This window comes from Pipra filicauda, unplaced genomic scaffold (genome assembly GCF_003945595.2).
Source record: "Pipra filicauda isolate LSUMZ 115617 unplaced genomic scaffold, ASM394559v2 scaffold74_size2892960_pilon, whole genome shotgun sequence".
Lineage (NCBI taxonomy): Eukaryota > Metazoa > Chordata > Aves > Passeriformes > Pipridae > Pipra > Pipra filicauda.
In genome coordinates this window covers 1,389,773-1,408,881 of record NW_024104920.1, presented here as the reverse complement: position 1 = coordinate 1,408,881, position 19,109 = coordinate 1,389,773, and the positions used below count along the sequence as shown (strand labels likewise).

The following is a 19,109-nucleotide window of genomic DNA, read 5'->3' as shown; positions in this document are numbered from 1 at the left end:
GACAGGGAGATTATTAAAAGGTAGCCAGAGCCTGCCATCAGGAAAATGACAGTTTTGCGCTGTGAAATGCAAGATTCTTCAGTTGCAAAGCTGCTATGTGTGGAGGCAAAAAGCCCTCCCATGCCTAGAAGTTAGGAATAAATATTTAAAAGTTCTTTCTTTGGATGCTTTTACCAAGGACTAAACTTGCTAGCCCATGGTAGTATAGGGTAGCCCTGATAAGGGGCTAGTAGATGGTAAGGCGCAGACCTCATGTCAAACTGTCATTAATACTGCCAAGAAAATTAACTGGTTTTTTTTCTAAACCTGCAGGGTAAAAACTATGCTCTGTGCTCTGTTTCCTGTGGTCTTTATATAGGCAGCTGAAGCACAAAAGAAAATGGGACTTTCAAGATTAAGCATTCATTAAAAACTTAATCTACTGTCATCTCACTATAATACTTTTTGTAGACAGACAGAACAGATACGAGGTGGCTTGGGAAGACAAACAAATTCTGTGCAGATACTTTACCAGTCTTTGTGGCAAAATGCTACAGCATCCCCAACTATTAGAACAGAAATTAAGACAGGGTGGGAAAGTTAAGAGGATATAATCTGCCGTGGTGGCAGTGTGACAACTAAGTTGAGATTGCTGGTTGGATCTCCTCAACTCCATCCCATCCATGTAGAGCATTTAAATAACAAGTAGTTTCTCTTAGGGTTTTCCCCATTCTCTTCAGTTCTACATACATGTGCTTTTATTTCCATCCATACTATACCTCCCTGGGAATTAAGCGTTGCTTTTCTGAGATAGAGTATATATTTGCCTGCACTTTCACATCTGTATCTCCTCTCTCCATTCAGAGATAAGGTTTGGTGTTTATTTCAACTTAGTTCTGGCTGCTGTACTTAACAGTTGTAATGAAACTACGTAATTCCTTAGTAGTGTATTGATCAAATGTGCAATCCCAGGCACAAGTAGGAACTGGGCAGAGAATGGATCAAGACTAGAGAAGAACTTACTATCATGAGACCCCACCTGGAGGGAGTACTGTGTCCAGCTCCCAGTTGTTGTCTGGCTCCAGAGCTGGCTCCCAACACAAGAAAGGTGTGAACCTATTGGAGCAGGGCCAGGGAGGCCAAAAAGATAATCTGAGGGCTGGGGCACCTCTCCTGTGAAGACAGACTGAGAGAGTTGGGATTGTTCAGCCTGGAGAAAGGAAGGCTTTAGGGAGACCTTCTAGTACATAAAGAAGCCTACAAGAGAGTTGGGGAAGGACTTTTCACAAAGGGCCAGGGGTGACAGGACAAGGGGGATTGGCCTTAAGATGAAGGAAGGTAGATTTAGATTAGATATTAGGAAGAAACTCTTACTGTGAGGGTGATGAGGCACTGGCACAGGTTGCCCAGAGGGGATGTAGACTCTGTATCCCTGGAGATGTTCAAGACCAGGCTGGATGGGGCTCTGAGTAATTTATTGTGGTGGAAGGTGCCCTTGCCCACGGCAGTGGGGTTGGAACTAGATGATCCTTAAGGTCCCTTCCAACCCCCCCCCTTCTGTGATTCTATGATTTGGCAAAGATAGATATCTTGTCTCACTTCCTTGAGATGATCTTAATAGTAATAATTTTCTTTTGGCTTATTTTTAAAAGACACTTAATTTGTCAGCATTTCACCTCCCATAATTGGCCAGCGTGCAGCAACATCCCAAATGAAGATAAACAACAGAGCTTCTGCTATACACATAACCCTGCTCCTTGCAGGTAGCACAACAATGCCTGAAAGTAGAGTTTCTGCAGTGAGGGACTTGCCCTCGTGGCACATCCCAAAGAGGTCCTGCAGGAAATGAATACATACCAGATTTGATGGTCAGAACTGAAACAGGGCTTCAGTCTTCAAAAGCTTCTGTTTTACACACTCTGAAAGGTGCCAGTCAATCCACCAAATGGAAGCAAAGTTAAATGAAGAGTTTGTAAACCTGCACTCCTTCCCACTGCCAGCTTTTCCCTGCCTCCATAGGGGTTTCTGGGGTCTGTCCTATCTGTTTCTGGCAAAGCAAACACCAGTAGGTGCTGTAGGACATGAGCTTTTACAGTGTAATTGGGCATGTTTCTCTTTCAAATGTCATGGACTCGACATCTGAGCAGCAGCTGTAAACTGTTACATCAATTAAATAAGTTTTGAAATGGAGAGGTTCTTGTCTGCTTTTGGCAAGATACGTCATGAAAGAACAGAAGCAATAAAAATCTGTAGAGTTGTCTCTTCTCATAACCCAGGATCTTGAAAAACAAACAACAAATACACTTAACACCTGGAAACACGCGTATAGGAAAAGAAAAATCCTCTTGGCTGCAAGAGAAGCTCTTTGAAAGGACTTGGCAGTTAGGCATGTTTCTTCTGTCATAACCAAAGAAGCAGCTCAGTCCTCAGGTTCGCTTTTTTTTCCACTGTCTCCCTACTGTCTTCATATTTGTGTTTTTCGTGTGTTTGGTAGAAGGGAAGAGAAAAGAGGTGATCTTGTGAACATCCTTTCTTCCTTTTACTTAGGCCAACTGTTTTCCCTGTTTGCACACAAAACTCAGTAAGTATTGCAGTTTGGTTCAGGTGGTTTTCAGCCTGTGCAAAATGCCAGACAAACACAGCAGGAAATGAACTCCCTGTGCCAGAAGGCTTCAAGGGAGGCTGACTTCTGGTAATTGAATTCTGAACTGTAAGTTTGCAGGCTCTAGAAAGGAAAGGTCTGGAAAATGTTAGCATCCATCCTTGTATGACATTTAAAGCTAAAACCCTGTTGCCCTTTGCATCTTCTCAATCCTTCTGGCTGATTTAATAGGATTGTCTTGTCTGCCTAGTAAAACTGGGGGACTGTGAGTATGCTTAGGACATATGTTAGAATATTGGCTGGTATCAAGCTGAACTACTACAACTGCCTGACCCTTCCCATTTTAAGGCTGCATTTCGGCTTCTTATAACTTTGCTATGGTTGGCAATTGGAGTTAATGTTTTGCAAGACGTGTGTGCCTATGTCAGGTGTGCAGAGTGAACTGACACCGATCTGTCAGCCAGTGATGCTGGGCAAAGCTACTTTTCCTGCAATCAGAATTCCAGGGGTACATTGTATTGCCAAGGAGAGAGAAAGCCTTGCTTTGCTTCTCTCTCCTCAAAGGCTGAATTCAGACCATGCAGCACCAGAGCTGCACAGTAATGCTTTGTCATCATAGTGCACATGTATGGCAGAGTCACTCGGGGGACCTCAATTGTGGCATCTTTTTGTTTCTGTACTCTTAACGCCTCAGGGGGGACGCCCCACACAGGGTGTGCACAGGTGTGGGTGTAGTACTTGGACAGTACCTGCTCTTCAGTTCCCAAGATAGCAGGGCAGGTGGATGAGGAGTCCATCACTTCAGCAGAGGTTTAAAGCGAGAAGATAGGCAAAGACATCACTGAGCACGAGGTCCTCCTGGTCTGAGGTGCTAGTCATTGTACCAAGTGTTCACATGCCTCCTAGGGAATCACTGAATACATACCTTAATTTGCTAGTTGGTGGAAGAGGACTAATATTCGCTATAGATACAGCAGTTGTCAGGGGATTGCTGAGATATTGCAGTCAAATGATTTAATAATTGTAAAAGCAGGTTGTTTAATGCAGTCTCTTTTATGCACTTCAGTAAACATAATAAAGTATCAACATTGCTAGTGTTAGAAAACTTGATATATTTGGAGTTTGTAGAGTTTTTTTCTACAAAGTCCAAGTTGCTTGTGTTGCTCCATGTTACCTCTGATTCCACTCAGCACAGTTCCTTGTACGTGCATGATACTTGAAAAATAAAAAAAGAAAAAAAGAAGAAATTAGTGAGATGTTTAATATAAATAGGTGAGATATTTAATACAGCTTCAGGGCCTGGGAAACCTGTGGAGTTATGGTCTGCTGTATTTAAATTAACACATTGTGTTATCTCTGTAGTTATTGGTGGGAAGGCAGGCCTTGGCATTATTTCTTACATATTTATTATGCATTGTGAAAAGGTTACATTTGGGGCTGGCTTTCCCTGTCAGTAGCTAGTAACTAGTGCTGGGTTTTGGAAGTGGTGCTGTTTATAAGAGTGTGTATTGCTTTTTTACTTACTTCTTACTTTACTGCTCCAGAAGGGAAATAACTTCCTAAATCTCAAGAGGCTGTGGTTTAGTAGTGCTGTGCCCTTTCTACTTTTGTTAGCTTAATTCATCCCTTCCTCGACTCAATGTAAACACTGATTTAAAGGCCCAGGAGGACTAATTGAATTGTGGAACCAATAGTATTTCTGTAGCACAGTTTCAAGTGATTTGCAGCTCATTTAAGGTAATCCCTGTGACAAAATGCAGAAATAAGGAACCAGAGGGAATTTGGTCTTCTCACTTCAGAAACAGGAGTATTTTTTTCTAGTGGAACAGAAATCCCATGAATTTATCAAGATTACAGTAGCTCTTTGCAGGTGGAGATAGAACAGGGCACTATAATGAAAAAGGCATAAGAAAAACTTCTTGCAGATGAAACATTGGGAATGAGTAATACCAACAAAATTCAGTTTTATTTATCTGCATTTTAAAAAACACAACAACTTGCTTCTTGCCAAAAAGAAATCAGCAAACAAACAGAAAAATACTGGCAGGGAAGAAACTTGGTAATCGGATTTTAGACTTGAAAAACATCTAGTAAGCTGTTACTCTGCAGTAGAAGCGTGTGTGGCTGCAGATATCACTCTACGTTGGGTAAGTAAGCACTTATCTCATACACTCAATTTTGAGGCATTTGATCAAGTTTGACTTGACTATAAGCAGAGAGAGTTGGATCTCTCTCAGCTCTGTCTTCATTTGTAACTGATAACATAGTAAATTTTCAGGTGCATAGAATAACTCAGATCACAGAGGGGAAGATCTGCTTAAAAAGAACTGGGAGGAAAGCCTAACTAAACTACTTTATTTTTCAGGTATCAAAGCAAGCCAAAGAGTTCCTGGAATATGTTTATGAGGAGCCATTGATTGATATCCAGCAGGAAAATCCCATGCTGTACAAGCATGTTGAACCTCTGGCAACTGTTGTCCGGCTGAGACAGCAGCTAAAATCTCTCCGAGCCTACTTGTTCAGCTGCAGAGCTGCAGTGGCTGAAGATCTGCGTAGAAGGTAAGAACCATAGACAGGATACAGCACAAGGATGTAATTTCCTTGTCATGTTGCTTCCCCCCCACACTTTTTGCTTTTTTCACAGTCTAGTTCTGAAGGTGTTAGTCATTTAGAAAGGTGGTGTGTTTGTATCTGACTTCCCTGAGCAGCTGGGTTATCCTATGGCAAAGAAAATGATTTTATAGGGTCTGAATATCCAAAGTTGTTCTTGACAGCTATCAGTCCAGGGGGTCACACACTGTGGTGAATATCTTTTACTCCTCCTCGGGCTTCCTGGCTGTGTGTGATTATTTTCAGTCAGGTGAGATAGCTCATGCTCCTTGCTGTGGCATCACAGTGTAGTAGCCACTGCTGGGACCCTTGAAACACCTCACACTGTGGCAAAGCATGAGAGGGGCCAGAGTCAACCACCTGTCCAGTGCTTCTGACTTCTTCTGTGAGATGACCTCACCCAGAGGCAGAGGCCAGATGTAGTCCCCCAGCACATGACCCAGCATGTGATTTATGTGACACCAGAGCAGTTGGGCTCTTTCTCAGTCAGTATCCATGACATGGCTGTGCTGAATGTTTTGTTTATTGGAAAACACGCGGTCATAGCACAGCAAAAAGTGTTTCATATTGCATTTACTGTGATGGAAATGGTAGTTCTATAATAAGTGAACTTCATTTTAGAAGTGCTGTATCTTAGTCCATTCAGCTACTTCTATATTTTTCTAACAAGCTAAAAATTATCAATCTTTTTAAAACCATCAAGCCACAGTTGTGACCTTAAAAAACCAAATAACTTTTGTTGTGGATCTCCAAAAGAGATGGGGAGATGTGTCTGTCATGCTGTACTGTGAGGTGAGTAGCTCTGGGTACATGCAGCTGACCTGATGCATCTGTAAGCATTTGTATACCCCAGTTTTTAAGACAAGACTTGCAAGTAGGAAAGCCACTGCTCTGAAACTGTGAGCTGCTGAAGGGCAAGAAAGCAGGTGACATCAGGTGACTGTATTTTGAGCATGGTGTTTTAGGGACCTGAATTCTCTGGAAGGGGGAGGAGGCTGCACTAGTGCCTTTATCCCAGGTAAGGAGAACTGGTCTGCCATTTGGTACATAACCCATGTCATTGCTTTGGTGAACTACCTAGAACAACTAAGAGAAGGATACAGCAACAGGTTTCTGGAGAGTTCTTGTGTCAGACCCACTTAATATGTGCTTGTGTTTTACTACTCAATTTCTATTATTTGTTAGGGCAGCTTACAGCATTTTAAAATTTAGGATGGTTCTTTTATTCTAGAGGATGGAATTATCTTGCAAAGCTGTTTTCCTGTTCAGCTATAATAACTTTTCTATGCCATCCCCTTCAACAGTGATAAACCTAAAAGGAAAATAAGATTTGTGAAGGCTACTGTTCAGAAGAAGTGGCAAAAAGGAAGTGATGCTTTCTGATTAATGTTGAAGAAAATAATTCTCTGGTTAAAATAGAGAAGGAGGCAGGAAACTGAATGGACTTGGTTAAGAGAGTAAAAGAAGAGAGTTCAAATGAGACCTAAGCAGAGAAATCAATAAACTAGAGAAAAAAAAAAGGGGGGGATAAGAGAAACCCAGGAGAAGGAGATTCAAAGAGGGAAGGGATCTCAGAAAATTAAGAATTAATGAAGAAACCAGGGTAAAGGGGGAACCCCAAAACCTACCTCCAAAAAGGAGAGATGACAAATACTGAGGAAATGGACAGAAGAGAGAATGGACAAAAATTATCACAGAAATGTGAGCATGGTCTTTTCTTGGAGCAGGGAAGAGAGAGAAAATGTCCCTGTATCAAAATGAAACACCCAGAATGGCAGATGGGGAAACTGGGAAAAAATACTTCAAATGTTTCTTATCTAAGGTTTCCTTTGCACTGTCTCCAGTTAAAGCTCTCTGTGGTGGAGGGAAGGACCCCCAGCCCAGGAGGGGTTTGGTTTTGTACTAGGGAAGCATCTCCAGGACTTGTTAAAAGTGTAAAAGGCACTGAAGGAATGTATAAAACAGACCTTAGAGTCCAGTCCCTTCTTGGTCTGTGAAGTGGATTTGGTGGTCAACTGCTCCCTCAGATCTCTCTTAAGAGGTTTGAAGATATGAAAAGAAAGAAAACTTCTTTACCCAGAAGGAGTTATTCCTTGCTCAAAGTGCTCCCAATGGTTTTGCATTCTTCATCTAGTATCCCAGTGTGCAGACATTCACTATCAATGTGATGATTTTATAGAGCAGAGCTGAAAAGTAAACAAAGAAAATATGTGATTTAAGTTTTCCTTTGGTTCATCACATGGACAAGTTGCAAGACAAGGAGGAGTTTAAACAGTATGGTGAGAGAGCATTCCTAAACTTAGTACTCTTTCCTAATTAGAAATTAAAAACTGGGAGAGAGAATCCAGTTATCTGTCCTGCTCTAAAAACATTCTTTTTCTCCTTGGTCTTCACCTTAGTATGTGAATAACTATTAATCACAAGAAAGTGAACACAGCATCTTGAAGACCTGTCAGACCCATATAAACAGATTGAAACAAACTGTTAATATTGCTGTCTACAGGGAACTAAAAACAGACTGATTAATTGTATTGGCACCTTGCTGCCTCTGGGACACTGATAGAGCCTGCCTTATTAGGGAAAAGCAGATCACTCTGAGGTTTCTTTTATTAATACTATTTGCATTATCATCTACTTTAAATCTACACCCTGCTCTTCAGCCCAGATCACAAAATGAAGACGGCAATGAAGTTGGAAACTCTTGGTGTCCTCTGTGAAGACAAAACTGTTTACAGTGCTTACAGTCACTTTTTCTGAAGACTTCCAGATGGCTATAAACCAGGTTAGCTCAGGATCCAGTTGGTTTAAATGTGGACACATTATTTATATTGTTTGGGGTACATAGGTACTTTAAGAACTTTGAAACTTGGCATCTAGCAGAGAACTCAGGGCTAATACCACATTGTGAACCTTCAAGAAGCAAGTAGAAAAGAAGGAAGGAAGAAAGGAAAAGACACAGAAGAAATCCTAAAAGTAGCTAGAAGGCTCGCAATAAAAATGGTCTCATCAGTTATAGTGATTTATTCTCACCTATTGCTCCACTATATTCTAAACTCTTTTTATATTTGCAAGGTGAAAAAATAAGGAACCTGGACTTGGCTGGGAGGTGAAATAAGGCCCTTCACCAGCGTGTATCTGCAGTGTTCCTCTAATATTAGCCAGATGAGACTGGCCCTGTTGCTGAGCTCCCTGTTTTACAAGGGATGTTGTTATGCCTACTTTGCTGTAACTGTCACCTCTGTATTGCAACACACATTATTTGCCTCAAACATCTTCACTCAACAAGTTCTCGCTTGTTTTGGTAGCTTTGCTTGTGTGGATGCTGTTCAGGCGAAAACATACAAGACTGAAACCTAGAGCCAACACAGAATTAGTACAAGTGGAACTGTACAGATCCCACCACCACCCGCAGATTGTGAGATGGCAAATGAATGGCACAAACATGACGGATTGAATAAAATTGGTGGCCGGGAAACAGTGAGAATCTCCAAGTCCATTAAATAATGAGGGTATTCTGTGAAATTGTGCTGAATGATGCAAGTTCTCTTCTGGGTTTGCTTTGCTCCTGTTGTGATTGAAAGTCCTTCAGGTCAAGGAACTGTCACAATGATTTTTTTGGATGTCTCCAGGTACCTCCATGTCTCCTGTAGGGTAACCCAGGTCAACTTTGGCTCTGGGGAGCCCTCTGGGCTCTCTGCTCTCTCAGCTATCTCTCAGCTATCTAAACTTGCAGTTCAGGTGCTGCTAGCCCAGATACTTTAGGCCAATGACAGTGACACAAGGTAAGTGTTCTGTAGCACATTGCTCTATGCATTAGTGCTTGTTGCAGTGCCCTAGTTCTGTAAGTGAATCTGAATGGTGATGAGAAACTAAATGGAAAAACATTTCCCACTTGTTACTCATCTCTGCCTGATACCATTTGTCTGTCAGCTCCAGAACAGCAATACATCAGTTTTACCTTAGCAAAACTTCAGTGCTGGATATATTACTTAGCATCTTACAGGAAGACCAAATTAGAGCTTGCTGTTGCTGCAGGAGGTTAAAGGTACACCTCCAGTGCTGCAGACCTGTGGTCTTGGCTGAGCCTGCTGGTCTGTCAGCACGAAGTGAAACAAGCCCAAATTCAGTAATGCTGAACAATAGAGTCCTGTCACTTCCTACAGTGAGGCCTTAGACATATTGCTTCTGACACAGGAGTAGATTACTTTCAAAATATTTGTGTGGCAATTGGGGAACCTGTCTAAACACATTGCAGGAATCCTGACTGATCTTATGCAATCACTATACCACCAAATACCTCACGTGTGTGAAGCTGGGGCTATGTCATCTTTCAGACCAAGGACAATAGAAGGTCACTAAGTCATGTCCAGACTGTCAAAGGAGACTGTTTTCTCCATTTTCTTTGCAATGGTTAGGCCATTTGGAGAGTGGAAAATTCCAAAGCAGGAGAACAAAGACACAATTTGTGAAAGCAGTAAACTGCAAAAAGAAAGTTTGAGCAGGAAAGGAACAGAAGGATATGGTTTCATAGCACTTGGGGCTCTGAGATAAATTTTCTTCTTCTATTGGTCTTGCCATTATTGCATGGGTGATTGGAAAGAGGGCAAGAGGGAAACTCAATTCAAAGAGGATATCTGGTTGTCCCTAGAGGAGCCAGTGTTAAGACAAAACAACATCCTAAAGTCTATTCACTTGAAAGTTGGACTCGATGATACTTGTGGGTCCCTTCCAACTTAGAGTATTCTGTGAAAGTGAGGAAAGGTGAGAAAATAAATGCAGAGAAGTATGCACAAACCATTTGTTTTGTATAGATCCTGCATGGGTGTAGTTGTTGCAGTGGCTGAAATAAAGCATGCCAGTTGATGGAGTTCCTACAAACAGACCACCTCCATCTCTTTGTTTCAACTCTTCTCCGTTTTGGATGAAGTAACTATGTATCCAGAGGTCTTGCAAGTCAACATCTTAAAAAGTCCTTGGCTAAAACTGAGGGGATGGTGTTAAGGTGGAATTTGAGCTTTCATTTCAACTGGAGGTAACAAACAGAGCTGGAGCAATGAGATGTGTGCCAGAGCAGCCAGGGTGGAGGCAGTACTGCTGTCTGTTCACATCAATGGAGGGCTAAAAGCACAAGCCAGTGCTCTACCATGATAAGCATACAGCTGAGGAGCATGCTAGAGTTTTCCATCATAAGTCTTCGAGAGGACAGGTAGGTCTTTCAGTTCACAGTAGCATTTTCCAGTCTAGGGGCACACCTGCATCTCCTTGTCAAAGAGACGAGTAATATTACATCCCTTTCACAAGGGTAGTTTCCATTCACTTTTTGAGACTAGGTTTGCTTTAAAAAAAAGGTAATGATTTAAAAATAAGTTCCTGTTAGATGTGGACACTGTGTTAAGTATGACTTGTGCCATTTTTATCCCTATGTTTTTATATCAGAACTTCCAGCAGCAAACTGCAAGGGTTCAAAAGTGCCTGACAAAATCAAAGAGCATTTTGTTATTCTTAAATTCAAGTTAATTGGAGTATGTAAGGTATTTTGATTTCAAAATGAAACTGTGTGTGTCTAATTCTCTGCATTCTGCTTTTAGTAACAGTGTTACTTGATTCCTAAGTTTGATTTGTATTAGTTCCTGTCTTTCACAATGTTCCCATAACCTTGCTCAAGGAACCACAGAGGAAGGAGGGTTGAGGTACTGCATTTTAGTTGAAAGTTTGTATACTGGTTCGGGATTGCTGATGGATGATGAGAGTAACTGTTTTAATATTGGGATGCTCACGGGGAATTTCCTGACAGGATGAAATAACACCTTACCTGGACATGCTTGCTAATAAATCTAGCACTTAGTGTGGGCTGAAGATATGAAGCAATGACTGTTCCCAGAGCATAACCAGAAGAGTGTTCATACCTCTTGAATGTGAAACAGTTCACAAACACATTTTTAGACAAATCCATAGAATTAGAAAAAAGTATTAATCTGTTATAATACCATGAGAATTAAATAAATAAGTAGTGGGATGTTTCGCTTTAAATTCATCCATTTATTAATATCTTTTGACTTTAAAAAATCACAGAGTTTCCCAGGTTCCTGCTTTCCTGAGTAACTTTTGTTAGTTGGAAAGTTTGGGATCTCCTCTCCCAACAAACTTCCAAGAGCTAAGATTTCCAAGGAAATACAAAATCAAAAGCCTGAACGTAACGATGGGAATTAGAAACACTGCCAAAAAATCCTACCTTTTCCCCTCACCTCTGATTCCATTCTCTACTTAAATTAACAGCACCCATATCAAATGTATTGCAAGAGATATTATTTACCCTGCCACGTGTATTTGGGATAGCTGGCAATTCACTGATACCCCTCTGTGCTTTTAAAACCAAAGCGTAACCCTGAGAAGTTGGAGCTGTCAGTGAGATCCGGGCACATGCAGGTCCTACCCGTCTGCTCCACATGCGGCCGCAGCTGGTGGAGGTACAAGGGGGAGAGACCTCAGAGGGCATCTCACCCCTTGTCTAGGGGCAAAATATACAGGAACAGCAGTAATCAACATGTGCTGGCCTGTCACCTGCTTTGGTTTGCAGCGTGGTGCAGTAGCTCCAAAGTGAGCTGTTGGTGGTGTAAGTTGCAGTGCCAGGGAATGAACTGTGCTGTTTGAGGAAATGGACTTGGTACCCATGGTGCTCTGCCAGCTGTGGGTGTAGCAGCTTCCTGCAGAGGGGTGGAGAGGTGGCAGTGTGCTAGACTGGTGCATCTGCGTCCCCCGTGAGTCAGAGCTCAGTCATACAGTTCCCAACCTGGTCAAACAAGACGCTCCTGGCTGGCACATGAAATCGTGGTGCCAGCTTCCCCTCCCATCCTAGGTTTCAACAGGCCTTTTAGTACAAAGGAGATTTGGTTGTGCCCACCTGCCAGCAAACTTGATTGCTTTTGATTGCATTGTAAAAAGAAGAGTTCCTCCTGCTTATCACATTTGTACTTTGGTTATAGTGTCAGGCATGGACAGATTAATAGGTTGTAGCTTTAGCAGAGCTGTCAGGGTATTTAACCCGTTGAAGAAAAATTACCTAAGCTGATGATAAACAGGCTTTAAATGCAGAGCAATTACTTAGTGCTAACAAAGCACCATGACTACACACTTTGTCCAAATGCAAAAAGCAAAGTCTTATCAGTGGTTCTGTTTGCAAGAGGACACTAAATGATAACCTTTGTTTGTGCAAACACTTACCTGATAAGATCATCCAAAAGGGAACAGATGAAATTTCTGGTTCCGTCTTGACTGAAAGTTATATTTCAGATTACAAAGTATCAAACAAAAAAAGAGTAATAATCACAAACTAAGAATGCTCAATTCTCTCTTTTATTTGGACCAAAAGCCTCTGATGGTGGGTTTCTTTCCTGCTTGCATTGATTGCGTTTATATCTAGGACATAACAATAAAGCAATTTAGAGACCTTTAACCAGTAGGACTTTGGATTTCATTGTTCCCGGGAACTGGCAAAGCTAGAGGGCTGTTTAACATTGAACTTGGTTTGTTTGCTTCACCTAAACCCTGACTAGGAGCCAGGGCTTACAGGACTTCAATCCTGTGACTCATCAATGGTGAAACTGGTCCAGGGGTTTCCAAACTGTGAAGGCTTAGAAGGTGCTTTTAGCGCGATGTGCTCTTGATACCATTTGCCTCTCCAGGGTCACAGGTCACACTCTGAAGCAGCAGAGGTTTGAGTTTTTATTGTATAAGTCTTAACATCTTGCAGTTGACCTCTGTTTAGCTCACTCCAGTTTTTTTCTGTGTTAAGGTTTGACTGAAAGGACACTGTTTATTGAATGCTTTTAATTGACCAACTTTAAAAAAAAATCTAGTTAGTTGTCGCACATCGATCAAGAGATTTACAAAACTGACGTCTATTATTTTGCTTTCAAATAACTAATCAGAGATTTCCCATTTGGTGTTTATAAAGGACCTTTATATCAAGGGAAAAATAAAAGGCAGGCACATGTTTTGGTCTTTTTGGATCAAGGTCTTGTATTAACCCAAGCACGCTCAAAGCTCCTGATGCAAACCTCATGCAGAAAGTAAATAAGTATTTTCTAGTGAAGCATTTCTAAGTGTAGTTATCTTAGCCTGTTGTGTAGTCCGTGTGAGATTTTTGAAATTAATGTGATTTTAGGTTGATCTGGATGCCTTGAAATACTTTGTCTGGACACTAATGCAATGGCATGGCGTTTGTGTGAGCCTCATGTCACCTGCTGTTCTCTACTGACTTTGGTTTCCTCTGGCCAATTTCAGTTGCAGATGACAGAGGGTTGGAGAGGGCATAGACTCTACTTTCCTACTAGTTACACAAGAGGAGGTGTGCGGGTTGAGAAGCAAGAGGCTCTGAATTAGTCCTGTGTGCCTACTACTGAAAAAGACTTTATATAAGCCATGACCTCATTAGGCTCAGAGAACCTGTGCAGGCAAGCAGGACGTCGGAAATGAACCATCAGTCCTTTTCTTGCTCACTGGACTACTTGGACTGTGTGGATGTCCTGCCCCAACTGATTTGCTTGCATTTTATGATGAATTTTTTTGAAAATGTGTTTTAAGTTGGATATTTTGGTGTCTGTTATATTCTTGTTACCCACCCACTAGAGGCTCACAAAAACTGGCAATGAACAGTTTTGGGAGGTGGCTTCGCCAGTTACATTCAGGTAGCTCTTGAGTTTTGGTTTTTCCTTCCAAATGGGACTAATAGAAATTTTCTGGATGAGATCTTAATTGCAGACATGCAGCGCAGCAAGATGTGTTTTTGATGCAGTTGCTCAGCTCACTACAGGTGTGGTGAAGACAATTTATATGACTGGGGGCTGAGCGTCCTCCTTTTAGGCAGTTTCAGAATTTCACAGTCATGGGGCTGTATGCTTTCCACCTCTGGTGTTGTGGACAAGTGTTGAAGGCGTGGTTTGCACCTCTGCATGTATTGGAAATCATACAGGAACTGATCTGGTTGCTTCATAAGAAGTTTTGTAAATGCTGTTGTATTTGTGAGCTTTAGCTGCTCAGCTGTTTCTCTGTGGCCAATTTTAATTTTTCGAGCCAATAGAAGAACTGCAAATCCAAAACTGGACCAGTCTTACTTACTGAGGGTTTTTTTATGCCTCAGTTTCCATAGCAATGGAAATAATCAATCCTCTCACTTGAATGCCAAGTATGTGTGTGTATATATATGTCTTGCATAAGACTGGGAGGGCAGTATCTATTTCTTTTCCCGGAAATAGATTTGGAAAGGAGGAGGTGTGTTGGATGCCTGCTCTGCAGAGCTGTTGCTGCAAACTAACATGTCTTAGGGAAGGGGACAGGTACAGGGATAGGATGTTTGTCATTAGGGCCTGTACTGGCTGAGACTCACAAAGGAATTCATGAGTTTGCTTTTCATCTGCACACTTTTTATTAGGAGCTAGAACTTGCAGGAAATAAAATGCTGTCCTTGAGGGCAGGGGAATGTGATGTTAGTCATCGATACTAAGATGTTGACAGTTTCTGCTTTATGGGCTATTCAGGCAATTTCCTGAAAAAGGAAATCTTTCATTAGCTAATTGTTTTCCTTAGCAGTGCTGTAAGAGCATCAGCAAATAATGCAGTTCCTGGCAAAGCTGCACCACTGCTTAGTACCTGTCTGTGTGATCAGGGGAAATTTTAATGAAAGAAATTCTATCTGAGCTGAAAAAATACTAATGCTTCAAAATGCTGTTCAGAGTTGACTCATTAGCAACCAGTTTTAATAAATCTGCTATATGCAAATGAGGAATCCCAGTGTCATATGTTGTCTGATATCTGGATTTTGACTGTTTTAGAGTGATCTTTGACATTGTGCCAAATGTATTATGAAGGCGTGATGCAGCAGAACCACTGAAACACATTCACCTCTAAAAGGAGCAATGGATATCACCAAGAGAGCTGAAAGGGGAAAATGGCAGTATCCTAGGGAGACTGCAGCTGAGAATTTTGGGTGGGCAGAGTGAATATGCTTGGTGGGTCAAAAGGCGCAAGGGCACAGTCCAACTCCAGAAGAGTGCCTAAGATGGGCAGTGCTCTGTTGTCAGTGCCTTGCTTGCAGAACTTTTCTCCTTCCACCCCAATAAAGCTTAAATTTTTTTCGAAAGTACAAAAGGACTTATGAGACTTTGTGCCACTCAACAGCAGTGAGAAGTCCTAGGCCCTTCAAGACAGCTTTAAAAGCATCAGTTTAAGGTGGTCGCTTAAGACAACTAGTGGAATACAAGGAACTGAGGTGTTTTCATTATTTCTTAGATTTTCAGTGTTCTGTGGAAACATTGCAGTTGGTAGTCTTAGCCCTGTTGATCAGTGTTTCAGCTGATTATGTTGTTGCAACTTCTAAAATATTTTCAGTGAGTTTGCTATGTGCTTTCTTATTAGTCTCACATCGTGATCATGTAAGTCCGTATTGGCCTTTCAGTATCTTTGGGGTTTTTTTGAACATATCCAGTGGTCTCTCTGTTTTCTGCCATTCAGTTCTACCATTACAAACCAGTCTTTTCCAGAGCTTCATTTGTGCATTTAATAATATCAAGAATTTCATTTCTGTATTGCCTTAAAACTACCTGATTGTTACATAGGAACAGAGTTCACAATTTCTGCTCTAAGAGAGCACACATGTAGTGTGAAATAGTTTCACCTCTTGAGATACTTGGTTGCTTTATTTGCAGAAGTGATGTGACTCTCCACTCCCCAAAATACCTTAGTGTGCTGTATTTGTTCTGTGTGAATGGAAAAATAAAAGCTGGTCAGGTAGTTGTTTCTCTGTGTGTGCATACAAAGATAGATGTTTTAATTAGATGTACTTTTTCTCTTCCTGACATCTTTATGGCAGATACATAGGTTTTCATAAACTTTTTTAGCTGATATCCACTTGCCTTTACAATGTCCTTTTTTTTCTCTGTGATGTTATTTTAACCCAGTTTTTCATTTTACTGCCAGTCACTCTCATTAGGACATCTCTTCCCTGTTCAGGTTTCTGTAATTTAGCTTTACTGAATAGATCTGTCAGTGCATAAGCAATGGTCTTGCCTGAAACCTTTGCTTATTTTAAGGTAAATAGTGCTTTCTCAAATAAGTCATTACAAAGACTACACCAATACATATATTTCTGTATACAAAAGGTAATTGATATCAATCAACTTCATGTTGCAAGAACAGTCTCTGCATGACCTTTTCCCAATATAGTTATTTCAGTTACAAAGCCATAAATCATGTCTGAATCTATTACATCTTTGTAGCAGACCAGGAATCTTGTACTAAAATGCATAAGAAATAGTTTTAATTAATACTTTCAATACTTTAAATGAGTTATTTGTTTTTATTACTGGATTAATTGTTTAAAGAAACACCATCTGTGCTGAGGAAGAGCTTTCAGCGGCTCTAAACGTCACTGTACATGACCTGACAATTGGAGAATGACACTGGTACAGCATTTATTCTTATTGTGGAACTGTTGTGCCCATGTGGAATGCTGTAATAGTAGCTGATGCTTAAAGGGTGACATAATTCCAGTTTCTGACAAGCTCTCTGTCCAGCACCATTGTTCTGCAGCTATTTGGTGGGGAGAGGAAACTTCTAAGTTTCCCAGTCAAAAAGATGTGACACACATCCATTTTTCTCTTTTCCAGGATCTTTCCCAGAGAGTATCTTCTGCAGCAAATCCATCTTTACTCTCTTGCAGACCTTCAGCAGGTAAGTGTCCTCAACTAATTCTACCTGTTACACATCAAGCCTGTTCTCACCTTCAGTGCTAACTGTACATTCCTCTTCTAGCTAATCGTGGCATAAGTAGCTGTACTTCCAAGTCATCCCTGTCGTTTATAGTGTAGTATAAAAATGGGTTAACAGGGACATTGGTTAGGGATGAAAGAGAGAAAGCCTAGAGCATCAGTGTTCAAATGGGGCTGGGAAGAGACTCTGAAAGAAAACTGTAGTCTGCAAAGAGAGCTTTGCTCTGAGAAATTTTCATCTGATCAATGAATTCTCATCTAAGTCTCAGCCTGCAGGTGACAAGCAGTATTTATCTCTTTGCTTGAAAGAGTACTTATTCAGGAATTTATGAATTTGTACAGTCCCAAGTGCAACATGATTATTTACAAAGTGTGCTTGGCGTTGCCACAAGAGGGGGGGAAAAAAAAACAACTTCCCCCCCAAGAACCTCAAAAACCTCAGCAAGCCTGCTACACAGAGTTAAGCTATGCAGTGTTACCATGACAGATGTGACCATGGGAGAGGTAATGTGACAGCAAAATGTATCTTTGCATTGATATTGATTGAACTAAGCAAGGACCTTTCAGTACATCTGAATGGCAGAATTTTATTACGTAACAGATTAAACAAGAAGGATTTGGAATAAAGAGCTGAAAACAGAGGATAGGGAATCTCAGGTGAATGTGCTGCAGTGCTCAAATGATAATGGAGGAAGCAATGAGGTGAGATGTGCTGGCTGACATGGGGACATCTGTGTTCACACTCTAAAGCTATTGCCAGTGACATGTAAAACACAGTATTTTAAGCTTCTTTCACCTGCGTTTCCCTTCTCTAGTGGTGCCTTTTCTGCAGAATAAGGGTAGCATAGTTCTGGACGTTCAGCTGACACATTAATTCGAAGTAGTTCACATGCCCCTCGGAGATGGAGACTACAGAACAACAGGAAACATGGCTTTTGTTGGCTGGTGAAGTCACAGAGTCGAAACGATGCCATATATAAAATAAAAAGGCCAGTCGCCTGAGGTCTAAAACTGTTTCCACAGCTTTTCAGCATGTTCTGCTATCTCATCCTTAATAATCAAGCCATGAAAAAGCAACCTACTTAACTCCAGAGCTGCAGTCTCCCTGGTGGGCCTGTCTATTAGCCCCCAGTGCTTTGTAAGCTGCTTAATCAGTTCCTAACATTGGTAGTAGATATTTCAGAAGCAATCAGCAGCTTATCAAGCACCCTGGGGGAGGGAGGGAGTGTTGAAGTCACAACTCATGCATTGATTTAGCAGTTCCCTTTGACATGTTTCTTTGTGTTTGTGTTTGCAAGACACCTTCTCTTCCCCTGAGGGCCCCAGTCCCAAACTTATCATATTTAGAGGCAATATAATTTGATTACCATTTCTGCTGGGGTGGGTTAAATTACATTTACCTTTTAATCTAGCTATATCGTGTTGTCAGCATGGAGAGGGTTTTCCACATTTCAGAGGCCCCAGGTTTGAAATCAGATTGCCTGTTTTTGTCAAAGTGGAACCAGAGTGGAAAAGAGAGGAGGGCCCCATTGAGGAAATGAATCCAACAGCCAGATAAATACTAGTACTCTAAACAGCCGCCTTCCTCCTCCCTGCTTTTCCCCTTACTGCTTCTTTCTCCTGATTGCTCATCACTGACCTGCAGTTTGGGTATTTTTAATCCTAAAAGTTTCACTTCTTTTGTTTTGATCAAAACTCAGCAGAGTTTTGATTCCTCTGCTGCCTATTTCCTCATATCCATGGACTGCTTTTGCACTGTATCCTGCTGTCATGTAGATTGTGTGTGTTTGGGGAATTAGCTAAAAGGTTTATTAAAGATTAATGGAAAGATAAGGCATAGTGAGTGAATTAGAAAAGCAGAGAGGGGTAATCTGCAGATATAAGCAACCCTTACCCTGGTTAGTCCTAGCTGAATTCTGATTTGTTTCCTAGCCAAGTTCCCTTTAAAGGTTCTAGAAAACATGGGTTGTTTCCTACCAAGCAACTGAGTTTCAAAAATGTGGTGTATCTGTTCTTAGGGGCAAAAAGATTGAAATGCCTGTTTGCCAGTAGATGAAGCATCTCATAATACTATTCTGAAATGAAATCCAATTTAAATCTCTTTCCAAGCTTAACAGAGCCTAGATATTGTGAATGCAGCAGAGTATATACTT

The 19,109-nt window shown here is 41.2% G+C and overlaps 1 protein-coding gene across 1 annotated transcript in view; it reads left to right on the top strand.

Annotated features, from left to right (window-relative positions):
* Positions 1-19,109, top strand: part of PLEKHM3 (pleckstrin homology domain containing M3) — a 76,310-nt gene that overhangs the window by 26,213 nt on the left and 30,988 nt on the right. The window contains exons 4-5 of the mRNA XM_027731373.2: positions 4,947-5,140; positions 16,855-16,918. Of these exons, the coding sequence (XP_027587174.1) occupies positions 4,947-5,140; positions 16,855-16,918 (258 nt within the window). The remainder of the gene's footprint in view (positions 1-4,946; positions 5,141-16,854; positions 16,919-19,109) is intronic.